Raw genomic sequence first — 17890 nt, 5'->3', positions numbered from 1 at the left:
TAATAATCTGGCCACTCAGTGTATTTACCCTAGAAGGTGAAATACTTGTACACTGAAAACTATAAACAAACTGATGAAAGAAATTAAAACAGTCGCAGATAAATGGAAAGACATCCTGTGTTTATGGATTGGAAGACTTAATATTGTTAAAATGTCTATAGTATTCAATTCTATCTATAGGCTCAATGTCATCCTTATAAAATCCCAATGGCATTTTTGCAGACAGAGAGAAAAATCCTAAAATTCATATGGAATCTCAAAGGAACCAAATAGCCCAAAACAATCTTGAAAATTAAGAATAAAGTTGGAGACCTTACACTTCCTGATTTTAAAACATATTGTAAAGCTATAGCAATTAAAACATTATGGTCATAAAGACCAACAGAACAGTATAAAAAGTTCAGGAATACACTTTGCTTGTATAAAAACTCTTTAACAAAGGTGTCAAGGCCACTCAATATAGAAACAGCAGTCTTTTCAACAAATATTGTTGGTAAAATTGGATATTTGCATGCAAAATAATAACATTGGAGGTCCTGGCCTGGTTAGAGCACTGTATTGATAGACCAAGGTTGTGGGTTTGATTCCTAGTCAGGGCACATACAAGAAACAATCAATGAATGTATGAATCAGTGGAAAAACAAATGGATGCTTTCTCTGTCTGTCTCCCTCCCTTCCTTCCTTTCTCTTTCTAAAATAAATAAATAATAATTAAAAATTAATAAAGTTAGATCCTTTCATACACCAAATAAAAATTAATCACTAAGTGGATTAAATATCTATATATAAGACCCAAAACTATAAAAGTTTTAGAAGAAAACAGGGGGGAAATTTTGACATTGGATTTGGCATGATTTTTTGATATGCACCAAAAGCACAGGCAACAAAAGTGAAAATAGACAAAAGGAATGACATCAAACTTAAAAACTTCTGCACAGCCCAGCTGGGGTGTCTCAGTTGGTTGAGCATCATCCCATGCACCGAAGGGTCACCAGTCAGGGCACAGAACCAGGTTGCGAGTTCAATCCCCAGTCACGGTGCATATGGGAGGCAACCGGTGTTTCTCTCACATAGACGTTTCTCTCTCTTCCCCTTCCTCTCTCTCTAAAATCAGTAAAAAACTTCTGCACATTAAAGGAAACAATCAAGAGAGTTGGAAGGCAACCTGTGGAATAGGGGAAAGTATTTACAGATCATATATATGATAAGGATTTAATATCTAGTATACACAAAGAACTTTAACCTTAACAACGAAAACAAATAACCTGATTTAAAAATTGGCAAAGGACCTGAATAGACATTTCTCTAAAGAAGATATATAATTGGACAACACGTGTATGAAAACATGCAAATATTACTAATTCTTGAGGAAATAAAAATTAAAATCATAATGAGATATTACTTCACATCTATTAGGATGGCCGCTATTAGAAAAAGAGAAAATGACAAGTGTTGATGAGGATGTGGAGCAATTAGAACCCCGAGTACTATTGGTGAGAATGTAAAATGACGCAGCCACTATGGAAAGTAGTATGCCAGTTCCTCAAAAAATTAAAAATAGAATTATTGTATAACCCAGCAATTCCACTTCTGGGTGTGTGCAAAAGAACTGAAAGAAGGCTCTTGAAAAGATATTTGCACACCTATGTTCATTGAAGCATTATTCACAGTAGCCAAGAGGTGGAAGTAGCTCAAATGTTTATCCATAAATGAATGGGAAAAAAGATTTCTTATTCAGCCTTATAAAAAAATCCTGTCAAATGCCACAACATGGATGAGCCTTGAGTACACTATTCTAAGTGAAATAAACCAGTCAGAAAAAGCCAAAATAGTGTATAATTCCACTTATATGAGGTATCTAAAGTAGTCAACTCTAGAAATAGAAAGAAGAATGGTGGTTGCCAGGGATTGGAGGGAGAGGCAAATGAGGAGTTGTTCAATGGGTAAAGATTTTCAGTTTTACATGATGAAAAGTCTAGGGATCTGTTACACAACAATGTGAATATAATTAACACTATTAAATTATACACTTAGCATTTTACTGGGATTTCAGGAGAGAGAAGAGTAATTGTGTGTTTTCAATGTAACATCTTTAAGAGGAACTTGATACTGGCCTTTTTGTTTTTTTTTCTGCTTTTTGTTTCTCTGTTTACATTTCTCTACCTTCCTGTGGGTTTGATGAATCCTAGGGAATTTTTAGAATTACATTGTGGTTTATCTGTATTATTCTTGAATGATGTTCTTAGAAGGGCACCAGTCATATTGGATTTAAGGCTCACCCTAATCCACTATTACATCATCTTGATTATATTGCCAAGACCCTAATTCCAAATAAGGTAATATTCACTGGTTCCAAGTAGACATGAATTTGGGGGGACATTATTCAACTCACTATAGTCTCTTTTTAAAAATTGATTTTAGAGAGAGAGAGAACTATCAATGTAAAAGAGAAACATTGATCAAACCCGGAACGTGGGTATGTGCCCTAATTTGGAATTGAATTTGTCACCTTTTGTTGTATGGGTTGATGCTCCAACCAATTGAGCAACACCAGCCAGTGCAACCCACTATAATCTTGATCGAACAAGTCCTTCTGCTTTGTTCTTCAATATTGTCTTAGCTGTTCTTGGCCTTTAATTCTTTCATATTCATTTATGAGTCAGCTTGTCAAGTTTGGTGAAAAACTATTGGGATGTTGATTGAAATGGCATTGGACTGCCTGGCCATTGTGGCTCAGTAGTTGAGCACAACCTATGAACGAGGAGGTCACAGCTCAATTCCTCAGTGCAGGGGCATGCAGGAGGCAGCCAATCAGTGATACTCTGTCATTATTGATGTTTCTATCTCTCCCTTTCTGAAACCAATAAAAACATATTAAAAAAAAAAGAAATGGCATTGGATTAATTTATTCATTTGGAGAGCTTCATTATCTTTATAATAATGAGTCTTCCTATTCATGAATGGGATATATCCTAATTTATATAATCTTTAATGCATTTCAATATACTTTTGTAATTTTCACATTCCATTGTTATTGTAAATGATATTTTAAAGATTATATTTTGATATTTTTGTCATTAGTGTATAAGAATTCAGTTGTATACTAGTAAATGCTTATTTAATAACTTCTCTGAATTCTCTTATTAACCCTAATAATTTTATCTGTACAGTTCTTTGGATTCTTTTAATTTGCATGTTTTTACTGTCTCTTTCTTTTGGTTCTGTTTCTATCTACTTCACTTTACAAATTACTAGAGGGCAAAAAACCCGTTTCTTTAATATGCTTTATAGAGTTAATGGACATTGAATGTGTATTGAAAGATATGACAGGAGATTTTTAGGTGGTGTGTAGGGAAAGAAAACTTTTGGTATCTTGTAGACATAGGATATATAACAGATGAGTAAATATGCCTTCATCATAATGGGGCTACTAGTAAAAGACCTTTAAGTCCAGAGAGTTAAGAGTTATTTTATTTGGTTGATAGAACTGTACTGTTAGGAAATTAATGATTTTTAATTCTAAAGGTCAGTAGAACTATTTAGGGTATTTTTTATGTGCTTAAGGTTTAGACAAGGGACCTGATAATCTAGGTCAAGAAATCTTATAATGACAGGAAATGATCAGATAAAGGTTGGAGAAGCACTAACATAGTGTTTTAAAAGGAATTAATTAGTTAAGTTAACCAGCTCTCTTTTTTTCTTAGACATCTTTCCTGTATCCCAAAACTAGATTAGGAATTATTGTAAGGTGTTGACATGAAAGCAGAAGGTAATACTGTATTGTTCAAAGACAAAGTTTTTTTAAAAATATATATTTTTATTGATTTCAGAGAGGAAGGGAGAGAGAGATAGAAAACATCAATGATGAGAGAGAATCATTGATCGGCTACCTCCTGCAGATCGCCTACTGGGGATCGAGTCCGAAACCTCGGCATGTGCCCTGACCGGGAATCAAACCATGACCTTCTGGTTCATAGGTCAACACTCAACTACTGAAAATTGTGTCTTAGAGCACCAGGAGAAATAATTAATGGACTATTGTTGATTATTACTGAGATAATCTGAGGATTAGAGAAAGCTGAGTGAGGGACGGATTAGAAGGCCCGTGTTCCCTCCCCCTGGCCAGTGGTCGCAGCTGCAGGTGACTGGGGAAAGGGAGGCCCCAGCCGGCAGTTGGCAGCCACTAGGGACCCTACCTGTGTACATATTTCATGCACTGGGCCTCTAGTTTCTAAATAAGTCTTATGACTAGATAAGTGCTTTGGACACATTCCAGAACTTTAGAATTTTTTAAACTTGCCTTGATTTTTGGAAAAAAACATTTTTTCCTCCATTCAGTGGTGAATTTTTTGGTGTTGAATATACTCTCTAATCCAGGGGTCGACAACCTTTCAGACCTCACGGACCACCAGTAGGGGTCCGTGGACCATCGGTTGGCAACCCCTGCTCTAATCCAAAGCCTTTTACTGAATTTGACAACCTACAAAATAATTTTAGCCTGTTCTTTTGCTGGGCAATAATTAGATTTTCCACTTCCTGTTATTAAAGGATCTTTCAAGTTCTATTAGTAATATATTGTATTTTCCATACATAACTAATTCTCCAATCTGAATATTTTGTAGTTCCTCTTTAAATAAACTGAGAGGTTTTGATAAGGAAGAGTGGGTTATTTTTTAATATATTTTTATTGTTTTCAGAGAGGAATGGAGATGGAGAGAGAGATAGAAACATCAATGACGAGAGATAATCACTGATTGGCTGCCTCCTGCATGCCCCCTACTGGGGATTGAGCCAGCAACCCTGGACATGTACCCTCCCAGGAAATTAAACTGTGGTCCTCTGGTTCATAGGTTGATGCTCAACCACTGAGCCATGCCGGTTGGGTTTGTCTGGGAAGTTCTTTATCTGTCCTTTGATTCTAAATGATAGCTTTACTGGGTAGAGTAATTTTGGTTGCTTTTTATCACTTTGAATATTTTGTGCCAATCTCTTTTGGCCTGCAAAGTTTCTGCTGAGAAAGCAGCGGATAGTTTTATGGGAACTTCCTTATAGATAACTAACTAACTACTTTTTTCTTGCTGCTTTTAAGATTCTGTTTTTAATCTTTGGCATTTTAATTATAATGTGTCTTGGTGTGGGCCTCTTTGGGTTTATCTTGTTTGGGACTCTCTTTGCTTCTTGGGCTTATATGTCTATTTCCTTCACCAGGTTAGGGAACTTTTTAATTATTATATTTTTCAAATAGGTTTTCAATTTTTGCTCTCTTTTTCCTTCTTCTGGCACCCCCATGATGCAAATGTTGGTATGCTTGAATTTGTCCTAGAGGCTCCTTAAACTATCCTTATTTTTTGGATTCTTTTTTCTTTTTGCTGTTTTGATTAGGTGTTTTCTGCTTTCCTTTTTTTCCAAATCATTGATTTGAACCTCTGCTTTATCCTCTTTACTGTTGATTCCCTGTAACATATTCTTCATTTCAGACTTTTAAAATGTTTTCTGTTTTCATTTTTATGTTTCCTACCTCTTTGAAGTTCTCACTAAGTTCTTCTAATCTTCCCCTAAGTTCATTGAGCATCCTTATAAACAGTGTTTTGAACTCTGCATCTAGTATATTTCCTGTCTCTATTGTATGTAGTTAATTTTTGTAGTTTTGTTCTGTTCTTCCATTTGGGATATGTTTCTTTGTCTCCTCATTTTGGTTGCCTCCCTTTGTTTGTTTCTGTGTATTAGGTAGAGCCTATTAGGCACAGCTTCCTCAGTCATCTGAGCTGGGCATTCCAGGTACAGCTCTCCATGTCAGCTGTCTGTACTCTCCTATTGTAGTTGAGCCTTGATTGCCATTGGCATGTCAATGGGATGGATTTATTTCCAGGCTAATCATTTGCAAGGACTGGTCCTAACTGCAGCAGAGCAGCTGCTGTGCCAGGGCCTGACCTCAAGGAGAAGGACTCTCTTCAGTGAGACTCTGGTGTTTACTGAGTTCACACCTTGAGTGCACTGCTTCTGGAGGTGGTTGGGTGGTTCTCCAGAATGGTCTGAAACTGTCTACCAGGTGTACTGGCTCTGGTGCCTACTGAGGATTTAGGCCAAGATCAGCCATTACCTGACATGAGCTACAGAGTGAGCTGCTACTTCTGTTGTGCTTGGAGGTGCCTGGGAGAGGTCAAGCTGTGGACTAAGGCCGGCTGCTGCTACTGCTGGACTTAGGGCTGTTTAGCAAGAGGTACAGGGCACACCGAGGCCAGATGCTGCTTGTTTGGGGTTTGTGGACCTTTGAGATATTTTAGGAGTGTCTGCAACATGAGCTCAGACAAGCCATTTGTATGGAAAAGCCACTGAAAATGGCTTGGCATGACCTGCAGGTTGGGTAGGGTGAGGTATCAGGAAATCACTAGGGCTGGGTGAACAGTGTTAGGTTGATGGAGACTCAGATGAGTCACTTACCTGCTGGTTCTCTTGGGGGAGGGCTAAACAAAGGAATCCCCACTGGTTTTCACATCCCGAAGATATGGGACTTCTCTTCCTGGCACTGGAACTCTGGTCAGGGAGGCCTGGTGTGGGGATGGGACCCCTCCATTCTTAGGGAGGACCTCAGCAGCTCAGATATCCCTCCCTATTTTTTTTAATTTTAAGTTCCTTATTGTTTAATGTATTACATAAGTCTCCTTTTCCCTCCATTGACCTCTCCCCAGCCGCCCCAATCCCCAGCACATTCCATCACTCCCCACCATCTATGTCCATTGGTTATGCTCATATGCATGCATACAAGTCCTTTGGTTTATCTCTTCCTCCCTATTTTTAAGTACCACATGTGGCTGTGGGATCAGCCTGTTCCACAACTCTGTCCCTCCTACCAGTCACAATGTGACTGCTTCTGTATGTCTAAATTATAGGACTTCTGTTCAGCTAGATATTAAGTGATTCTGAATAATGGTGGTTCTGTAGTTTAGTTGTAATTTTGATATGGTTGTGGAAAGATGCCAGTACTGCATCTACCTATACTGCCATCTTGACCAGAAGCCCAGTATGATCTCTATAGATATTTTAATGTTAAGGAAATCATGAATCTGATGTAACTTTTTTTTTAATTGCAGACTGAATATCTTCTTATTCTCTGTTACAACTTTGGAGTAGAAACCCACATGCTGAATAAATACGAAGAAAGTTGTTACTGGCTTAGGTAATATAAACAAAAACAATGAATGTAAATTCAAGCATATTATAAAGTTCAGCTAAGTTTAAATTTAAATATTGACTTAAAAAGCCAACATGCTACATTTATTTACTGCTTTAACATGTACTAGTTATTATTCTTACATGCTGCCAGTGATCAAAAAATGTATGTTATTCTTTTTTCTTCTGTTAATCCTCACTCAAGGATATTTTTTCCATTGATTTTTCAGAGAGAGTAGAAGGGAGGGGGAGAGACAGAGAGAGAAAAACATCGATGTGAGAGACACATCAACTGGTTGCCTCTTTCATGTGCTCTGACCAGCGCTGGAAATCAAGCCTGCAACTGAGGTATGATGGATGTCCCCTTGATTGGAATCAAACCTGAGACCTTCAGTCTGCGGGCCAATGCTCGAATCACTGACCAAACCGGCCAGGGCTATTCTCTTCTTAATATAACATAAGAGTATGCTCTCCCTCTATTCCTCCTTTGTGTCTTCATGAAGATTATGGAAAATTTTTTCTTTGCTTTGGGACTTATTGCTGTCTGCCAACCCCACAGTATAAGGGTGGGAAGGGTGGGAAGAATGGGATCATCTAAAATTATTAGTCCTAAATGATTTTGATATTTTAATATCAATCAAGTAAGTATATATTTAGCACTTACTATATGCTCAGTACTATGCTAAAATTTGTACTGTTGTGTTGAGTATGGAAAAATCAAGGGAATAGTACAAAAAATATAGCAACTATATGCACAAACTGTGTCTTTTACTGAATATGTAGGCCAAGCACAGATTGACACATAGTAGATACTCAATAATTTCTAGTTAAATGATTTTATGTGAAAATGTGTTTTTTCTGGAGATGTTACATAGGTGCTTTGAATATCAGGTGATCACAGAATAAAATATATCAAATCAATTCACCAAAATTTTCTTTCTTAGTACAGGGTTAGTTCTGGTTGTTTGGAGATATTCCCATGATCAGTTTAACTATTGATGAAATTTACATTTGCCATTAATGAAATAAATGGAAATTTGGTCATTAAGATTATAATACTCATAGACATATATATCTCTAACAAAATATTTATGCAAATAACTTGTTTATGTAAAAGACTTTAGAGCTCAAAGATTGATCAAATTCTGTAAAGAAATATGCTTCCACTATGCTATCCATCTGAAACAGATGTGGAATGGTATTGAATGTAAACTGGTTGGAAAAAAAAAAAAAGAACACTGCCTGCCCTGGAGAGTGTCACTGAGTTGGTTGGAGTGTTATCAGGTACACAGATAGCTGGCATGTTTGATTTCCTATCAGGGCACATACCTAGGTTGTGGGTTTGTGGGGATCAGTTCGGGGTGCTTACAAGAGGCAACCAATTGATGTTTCTCTCTCACATTGTTTCTCTCTCTCTCTCTCTCTCTCTCTCTCTCTCTCTCTCTCTCTCTCTCTCCCTCCCTCCCTCCCTCCCCCCCCAATTGTCCTTCCTCCCTCCCTCCCATTTTCCCCTCCTCTCTCTAAAATCAATAAAAAATCATGTCCTCAAATGAGTATAAAAAAAACAAACATGCCTGACAGAACAGGCTTATGCAGGTATAACAGTTATACTTGTCTCGATTTAGGATGCTTCACACAAGTGGAATATACATGAATTTTTTAAAAATTTAAAATAACATTTTAATACATTTTATTATTTAAAATATACCAAAGGAACTAACTAGTTTAGCATAGGTTTTACAACAGATTTCCTTTAAAGGAACAACCTTTCTTTTTTTTCTTTATTGATTAAGGTATTACATATGTGTCCTTATAGTCCCATTGCCCGCCCCCCCCAACTCATGCCCTCAACCGCCTGTTGTCTGTGTCCATTGGTTAGGCTTACATGCATGCATACAAGTCCTTTGGTTGATCTATCCCCCTTACCCCCAACCTCCACCTACCTTCCCTCTGAGGTTTGACCGTCTCTGGATCTGTTTTGTTCATCAGTTTATGTTGTTCATTATATTCCATAAATGAGTAAGATCATGTGATATTTCTCTTTCTCTGACTGGCTTATTTCACTTAGCATAATGCTCTCCATCTCCATCCATGTTGTTCCAAATGGTAAGAACTCCTTTTTTACCGCCAAGTAGTATTCCATTGTGTAGACGTACCACAGTTTTTTAATCCACTCATCAGCTGATGGGCACTTAGGCTGTTTCCAAATCTTAGCTATGGTGAATTGTGCTGCTATGAACATAGGGGTGCATATATCCTTTCTAATTCCTGTTTCTGTTTTCTTGGGATATATTCCTAGAAGTGGGATCACTGGGTCAAATGGGAGTTCCATTTTTAGTTTTTTGAGGACACCCCATACTGTTCTCCACAGTGGCTGCACCAGTCTGCATTCCCACCAGCAGTGCATGAGGGTTCCTTTTTCTCTATATCCTCGCCAGCACTTGTCCTTTGTTGATTTGTTGATGATAGCCATTCTGACAGGTGTGAGATGGTACCGCATTGTTGTTTTGATTTGCATCTCTCTGATGATTAGTGACTTTGACCAGGTTTTCATATATCTCTTGGCTTTCCTTCTGTCTTCGTTTGAAAAGTGTATTTAGATCAGTTGCCCATTTTTTGATTGGGTTGTTTATCTTCTTTTTGTTAAGATGTATGAGTTCCCTGTAAATGTTGGAGATTAAACCCTTATCGTTGATATCATTGGCAAAAATGTTCTCCCATGCAGTGGGCTTTCTTGTTGTTTGTTGATGGTTTCCTTTGCTGTGCAAAAGCTTTTTATTTTGATGTAGTTCCATTTGTTTATTTTCTCTTTAGTTTCCATTGCCCTAGGAGCAAAATCAGTGAAGAAATTGCTTCGACATATGTCTGAGATTTCTCTGCCTGTGGATTCCTCTACTATTTTTATAGTTTCCCATCGTATGTTTTAAGTCCTTGATCCATTTTGAGTTTATTTTTGAGTATGGTATAAGGTGGTGGTCTAGTTTCATTTTTTTGCATGTATCTGTACAATTTTCCCATCACCATTTATTGAAGAGACTGTCTTGACTCCATTGTATGTTAATGCCTTCTTTGTAAAATATTAATTGAGCATAGTGATTTGGGTCGATTTCTGGGTTCTCTAATCTATTCCATTGATCTATTATGTCTGTTCTTGTGCCAGTATCAGGATGTTTTGAGAACATTGGCTTTGTAATACAGCTTGATATCTGGTATTGAGATCCCACCTACTTTGTTCTTCTTTCTCAGGATTGCTGTAGCTATTCGAGGTCTTTTTTTATTCCAGATGAATTTTTGGAGAGTTCTTTCTAGGTCTGTGAAATATGCCATTGGTATTTTAATGGGAAGTGCATTGAATTTATAGATTGCTTTGGGTAGTATGGACATTTTGATTATGTTGATTCTACCAATCCATGAACACGGTATGTTCTTCCATCTGTTGATGTCTTCTGTGGTCCTCTGCTTCTTCTAGTCTACTCTTGATGCTTTCTATTGAGTTCTTTACAGCAGCGATGTCATTTTTCATTTCTTCTTGGTTCTTCTTCATTTCCTCTTGGTTCTTACTCATATTGTCGAATTTGTCTTCCATCCTTTTCAGCCACTTTATGACCATTTTCCTGAATTCTTTCTCTGATAGGTTGCTTGCCTCTAAGTCATTTACTTCCTTTTCTGGTGATGCCTGCTTTTCTTTCATATGCATGCTGTTTCTTTGTCTCCCCATGGTCTCTCTTCTCTGGATGTCTGGTTATATAGTTCTCTTTTCTGCGTTGATTTAAAGGCACAAAATACAAGACAGCCAGATACAACACACAAGGCACTGAAAAGAAATGTATTCAAGATATTATTAACCTCCAATAAAGGTGACCACCAGAGAAAGGCAAATTAGGGGATCGGAGAGAAAGAAGAAGAATAAAAAGAAAGAAAAAAAGGTGTGTCAAAATAAAATTGGGAAAAGGAAAAAAAAGTAAGAGAGACAATAACGAGACTAAGAGAGAAAAGGGGAACAAACTATACATATGGGGAGAAAACTCCAATAGAACAACCACTAATCCCAGCAAATGCCAGCAACAGGTACCTGGAGATTAATACAAACTACAACACCAACTAATATCAAGTGAGGCAAGGGAAAACAGAAGTAAAAAACAAAAACAAAGCAAACAAAAAAACCAAACAAACAAACAAAAAAAGAATGAGCAAAACAATCTCACAAAACGCATAAAAATTCGATATAATCAACATTCAAGCAAACAACAACAAAAGGACAGAGAGTAAAACAATTTTTTGATATTTAAGACAGTGAAGAGAGATGTGTATGTACTTGGAGCAGGGGATTGGAAATTAGGTATATAAGTAGGGTGAAATTTTAGCAGTGGGTAAACAGAAAGAATAGGGAAAATCTAAAGCAGGAAAGGGTTAAGATAAACAGGACACCCAAAGGGGAAAGGTTAGGAAGAGAGTGATGGCATAAAGATAGATTGAGATAAAGTAAAACGATGCTAAAGGAAAGATGAAAATAGAATGTAAAACACTAATCCCAAAGTAAAATAAAGAGAAAATGACACTTAAAAAAAAGAAAAGGTAAAATAGTAGTAGTAATAATGCTGATTGAAAATAAAAATGTAATAATTAAAAAGGTAAAATCAAGTGAGGAAAAAAGAAAAAAAAATTAGTTTCTTAAGTAAAAGATGCAAAAAATGAAAATAAAAAAATTAAAATAAAAAATAAATAAAATAAAATGTGCAGTAGTAAAGGTCATTCACTTCCTCTATTGTTCTGTTTGGCACACCTGTTTCCCAGTCCGGCCAGTATTGCAGTTCCCTGCGTTCCACTGCTCCTCAGTGTTGTAAGCCTGTCCTGATTTTTTAGCAGGCAGTGTCTTAATTTCTCGTATTCCTTTATTTTTGATTACACAAGAGTCAATTTGTGATTCAGCCCCTGAATGGCAGTGTTTCTGGATTGACTTCCAGGTCTCTATGGCCTCTCTAGCCTTCTTTCCCTTTGGCACTCAATACCGGTTTGTGGAGGTGGGCTGCCTCAGAGCTGGCTCTCCGATGGTCACTCCCCGCTCCGATCCCCAGGTTCCAGAAAAACAACTTCCCCCTGTAGTCTCCCAGGGTGTCCCCAACTGGGTGATCCTTGCTTAGTACTCAGAAGCAAGGACATGAAGAGGAAAAATCCCAAGTGCGTGAACAATGGGTCTGCACGCAAGTCTAAGCAGCCTGCACACCTCTGAAATTCTTAGGCTGTCCCTCCCCGTCAGATCAAAATGGGTTGCTTTTTAGAGATCCCTTCTGTTAGCAGCTCTGAGGACCCCCTTCCACATTCACGGATCACGCCAGCCCCAACAGCCACGTACTTTTCTAGGCACAGACTTCCCTGGTCCTCCAGTTCCCGCAGTGCACGTGTTTCTTTCTCCCGCCGGGACCAGAGACCTCACCTTATTCCCGGTGAAATCTGACCTTTCGGTGGTGGAGTGGAGCTCCTTTGAATCCACATGTTTGTGCCAATTGGGGACAGGTGTTCTGGGGCTCTCATCTGTTCGGTGGTTGCTGCAGCTGTGAATTTTCAGGCTTCTAAGATCCACTTTCCCTTTCAAGATGGCGCGGTTTCCCTGTCCGAGCCCGTAGCTCTGGGAGGGGACCCAGCCACAGTGGAGGCTTCCCGGTCAGGGGAACCCCATCTAGCAGTCCCCTACCTTCTCCTGGAGTTTAGCTGTCCCTTAACTTGCTAACAAACACTCCCCTAAATCATATACAGCAATGACTTTATCTTCCGACTTGTCTAGACCAGTGGTCGGCAAACCGCGGCCCGCGACCCTCAGCTGTTCTTTCTTTCTGCTCCGGGACAAGGCTCGGAACACGTCTGTCTATTCTGCCACCATTTTCTCGCTCTCTCCCCATCTTGCTTTCTGTATCATGGATGATTCCTTCAGCCATATTAACTGCTTCAACTCGTTCCTTCTTTCACCTATCTTCCTCAGCATACTTCTCTGCATTTTTAGCCATATTTTCAATATCATCTTTGCTTAACCCACCATTAGACTGGATCACAATCTGCTGCTCTCATCCTGTACCCTTATCTTTGGCAGAAACATGTACAATCCCATTGGCATCAATGTCAAATGTAACTTCAATCTGAGGGACTCCACGTGAGGCTGGGGGAATTCCAATCAAAGTAAACTATCCAAGAAATTTGTTGTCTCCAGCCATCTCTCTCTCACCCTGGCACACTTTATTTTTTTTTTAAATATATTTTATTGATTTTTACAGAGAGGAAGGGAGAGGGAGAGAGAGTTAGAAACATCGATGAGAGAGAAACATCTATCAGCTGCCTCCTGCACACCCCCTACTGGAGCTGTGCCCACAACCAAGGTACATGCCCTTGACTGGAATCGAACCTGGAACCTTTCAGTCCGCAGGCCGACGCTCTATCCACTGGGCCAAACCAGTTAGGGCTCACCCTGGCACACTTTAATTTCCACTTGAGTCTGACCATCAGCAGCTGTAGAAAACACCTGACTTTTCTTGGTTGGAATAGTGGTGTTCCTGTTAATAAGTTTGGTCAATACACGTCACAGATTCTCAATACCCAAAGAAAGGGGAGTGACATCCAGGAGCAGCACATCTGTGACATCACCAGCCAACACATTTCCCTGAATGGCAGCTCCAATGGCCACAGCCTTGTCAGGATTGACAGCTTTACTTGGGGCTTGGCCAAAGAGATCCTGCACAGTCTGCTGAACCTTGGGCATTCTAGTCATGCCACCAACAAGAATCACTTCTCCTATGTAACTCTTGCTGACTTCTGCATCTTGCATGGCTTTTTGGCATGGAGCGATGGTCCTCATGACTAGCTCAGCAACAATCCCCTCAAACTGAGCCCGGGTCAGCTTCATATTCAAATGCTTAGGTCCAGATGCATCCATTGTAAAATATGGCAAATTGATGTCAGTCTGCACAGATGAGGAGAGTTCACACTTAGCCTTCTCAGCAGCTTTCCAAACTCTGAAGTGCCATGTTGTCTTTGGTCAAATTAACTCCCGTCTCTCTTTTAAACTCCTTCACAATGTTTTGTAGCAAGGCCTGATCAAAGTCTTCACCACCTAAGAAAGTGTCTCCATTGGTGGACGTCACCTCAAGTACTCCTTTCTGAATTTCCTGGACAGAAATATCAAAAGTTCCACCACCTAAATCATATACAGCAATGACTTTATCTTCCGACTTGTCTAGACCAGTGGTCGGCAAACCGCGGCCCGTGAGCCATGTGCGGGTCTTTGGCCTCTTGAGTGTTCTAATGCCACTTCTTCAAAATAGACTCACCCAGGCTGAAAACCGACTTCTGTGCATGGGCCACGAAGTTTCAATTGCACTGTACGTGCATGCCTGCACGTGGTATTTTGTGGAAGAGCCACATTCAAGGGACTAAAGAGCCGCATGTGGCTCGCGAGCCGCAGTTTGCCGGCCACTGGTCTAGACCATTGGCCAGAGCAGCAGCTGTGGGTTCATTAATCACTCGAATCACATTCAGTCCAGCTATCTGACCAGCATTCTTAGTGGTCTGTCTTTGAGAGTCATTGAAATAAGCTGGGACTGTGATCACAGCATTTTTTGCTGTATGCCCCAGGTAATTTTCTGCAGTCTCTTTCATCTTCATCAACACAAATGCTCCAATCTGACTTGGAGAATAGGGTTTCCATGAGCTTCAACCCAGGCATCACCGTTGGAGGCATGGACAGTTTTAAAGGGAACTTTTTAAATGTCTTTCAGGGTCATCGTATCGCCGGCCAATAAGATGCTTGGTAGCATAGAATGTGTTGTTTGGGTTGGTGACAGCCTGTCGCTTGGCAGGCATGCCAACAAGTCGCTCACCATCTGTTGTGAAGGCTATAACTGAAGGGGTGGTTCTGGCACCTTCAGCATTCTCCAGCACCTTTGCTTGTTTACTTTCCATAATTGCCACACAGGAATTGGTAATACCCAAATCAATTCCAACAACTGCTCCCTTGATTGCTTCTGATGCATAGTCCTGCTTTGAAACAATTCTAAAAGTCTCATGACTAAGGCCATTCCGGCCATCCTGGTGGCAGGCGACCGTGGGGCCCTGGGAGGCTGCAGCGCCGATGAGACGGAATGCCTCAGCTCGGCTGGCACTTATCATGGCAGCTAAACAGTGAGAGTAGGAGGCAGCGAACCTTGAGCATTTTTTGCCATGTCTCTTGGCCATCTGTTTGACGGCTTTGGAGAAGTGTCTATTTAGGTCATTTGCCCATTTAAAAAATATTTTTAAGTCTTTATTGTTGAAAGTATTACACATGTCCCCTTTCTTCCCCCCATGGGTCCACTCCAGCCCACCCCGACCCCTGCTCCAGGCCCTCATCACCCCACTGTCTGTGTCCTTGCGTTTGCTCATTTTTAAATTGGGTTTGTCTTCCTTTTGTTAAGTTGTACGAGTTCCTTCTATATTTTGGATATTAACCCTTTATCAGATGTATCATTGCCAAATATGTTCTCCTATGCAGTGGGCTCCCTTTTCGTTTTGTTGATGATTTATTTTGCAGTGCAGAAGCTTTTTATTTTCATGCAGTCCTATTTGTTTATTTTCTCCTTAGTTTCTTTGTCCTAAGAGATGTATCCGTAAACATATTGCTACTAGAGATGTCTGAGCTTTTGCTGCCTATGGTTTCTTCTAGGATTTTTATGGTTTCACAACTTACATTCAAGTCTTTTATCCATTTTAAGTTTATTCTGTGTATGGTGTAAGTTGGTGGTCTACTTTCATTTGTTGGCATGTATCTGTCCAATTTTCCCAACATCATTTATTGAAGAGACTGTCTTGACTCAATTGTATGCTCTTGCCTCGCTTGTCAAATATTAATTGAGCATAATGGTGTGGGTCGATTTCTGGGTTCTCTGTTCTGTTCCATTGATCTATATGCCTGTTCTTGTGCCAGTACCAGGCTGTTTTGATTATGGTGGTTTTGTAGTATAACTGGATATCTGGTGTGATTTCTCCTACTGTGTTCATTTTTCTCAAGATTGCTGTAGCTGTTTGGGGTCAGTTTTGGTTCCATATAAGTTTTTGGAGTATTTGTTCTAGACCTGTGAAATATGCCATTGGTATTTTAATAGAGATTGCATTGAATCTGTAGATTGTTTTCGGTAGTATGGACATTTAATGATGTTAATTCTACCAATCCATGAACATGGTATATTTTTCCACTTGTTTATATCTTTCTCTATCTCTTTTTCCAACGTTCTGTCATTTCCTGAGAATAAATCTTTTATCTCCTTGGTTAAGTTTATTCCTAAGTTTCTTAACTTTTTGTTGCAATGGTAAATGGGATTGTTTGTTTAGTCTCTCTTTCTCAGAATTCATTACTGGTGCATTAAAAAGCCATCAGTTTTTGGGTGTTAATTTTGTATCCTGGTACATTGCCAGTTTCAATTATTAAATCTAATAGTTTTTTGGTGGAGTCTTTAGGGTTTTCTATGTACAATATCATGTCATCTGTGAATAATGAGAGATTTACTTCCTCCTTTCCAGTTTGGGTGCCTTTTATTTCTTCTTCTTGTCTGATTGCTGTGGCTAGAACTTCCAGTATTATGTTGAATAAGAGTGGTAAAAGTGGACTTCCCTGTCTTGTTGCTGTTCTTAGGGGAAATTGTTCTAGATTTTGCCAATAGCATATGGTGTTCACTGCAGGTTTGTCATATATGGCCTGTATTATGTTGAGATATGATTTCTCTATTCCCACTTTGTTGAGAATTTTTATAAAAAATGGTTGTTAAAAAATAAATTATAAGGATGGGTGTTGGATTTTGTCAAATGATTTTTCTGTGTGCATTGATATTATCATGTGATTTTTATCTTTCAATTTGTTTATGTGATGTATCACATTTATTGACTTGTGAACATTGTACCAGCCTTTCATCCCTGAATAAATCTCACTTGCTCATGGTGTATGATCTTTTTAATATATTGCTGGATCTGATTTGTTAATACTTTGTTGAGGATTTTAGTGTCTATGTTCATCAGGGACAATAGCCTTTAATTTTATTCCTTTGTCGTGTCTTTATCTGGTTTTGGAATTAAGGTAATGCTGGCCTCATAAGAAGAGCTTTGAAGTGTTCCTTCCTCTTGGATTTTTTGGAATAGTTTGAGGAGGTTATGTGTTAATTCTTCTTTGAATGTTTGCTAAAACTCCCCTGTGAAGCCATCCAGATTAGGGCTTTTGTTTGCTGGGAGTTTTTTCTATTACGGCTTCTATTTCATCAGTTGTTATTGGCCTATTCAGGTTTTCTGATTCTTCCTGATTCAGTTTGGGGACTTTGTATTTTTCTAGGAATTTGTCCAGTTCATCCACATTGTGCAGCTTGTTGGCATATAGTGATTCATAGTATTTTCTTATAATCCTTTGTATTTCTGTGGTGTCAGTTGTTCCTTCACCTCTTTTGTTTCTGATTTTATTTATTTGGGTCTTCTCTCTTTCGTTCTTGATTAGTCTGGCTAACGGTTCATCAATCTTGCTTATCTTTTCAAAGAACCAGCTCTTGGTTTTATTTATTTTTGTATTTTTTGTTTGTTTGTTTCTCTGTGATTTATTTCTGCTCTAATCTTTAGTATTTCCTTCCTTCCACTTACTCTGGGCTTTTGTTGTTGTTCTCTTTCAAATGGTTTAATTTGTAGGGTTACATAATTTATTATTAATTTTTCTTGTTATTTT

General features: G+C 38.8%; 1 protein-coding gene and 1 pseudogene across 2 annotated transcripts in view; one reads left to right on the top strand and one right to left on the bottom strand.

Moving 5' to 3' along the window:
• The window catches only part of TEX11 (testis expressed 11), a gene marked incomplete at both ends in the record, with an annotated part of 446038 nt that overhangs the window by 86697 nt on the left and 341451 nt on the right, over positions 1-17890 (top strand). The window contains one exon of the mRNA XM_079764448.1: positions 7092-7177. Coding sequence (XP_079620574.1) covers positions 7092-7177 — 86 coding nt within the window. The remainder of the gene's footprint in view (positions 1-7091; positions 7178-17890) is intronic.
• LOC307096003 (stress-70 protein, mitochondrial-like) lies at positions 13616-15324 on the bottom strand (annotated as a pseudogene). The gene is made up of 2 exons: positions 14633-15324; positions 13616-14400 (listed from the first exon to the last, which is right to left on the bottom strand). The product of its transcript is annotated as a stress-70 protein, mitochondrial-like (transcript).

Source organism: Cnephaeus nilssonii (assembly GCF_951640355.1).
Source record: "Cnephaeus nilssonii genome assembly, chromosome: X".
In the NCBI taxonomy this organism is placed as follows: domain Eukaryota; kingdom Metazoa; phylum Chordata; class Mammalia; order Chiroptera; family Vespertilionidae; genus Cnephaeus; species Cnephaeus nilssonii.
This window is presented reverse-complemented; position numbering and strand designations above follow the sequence as displayed.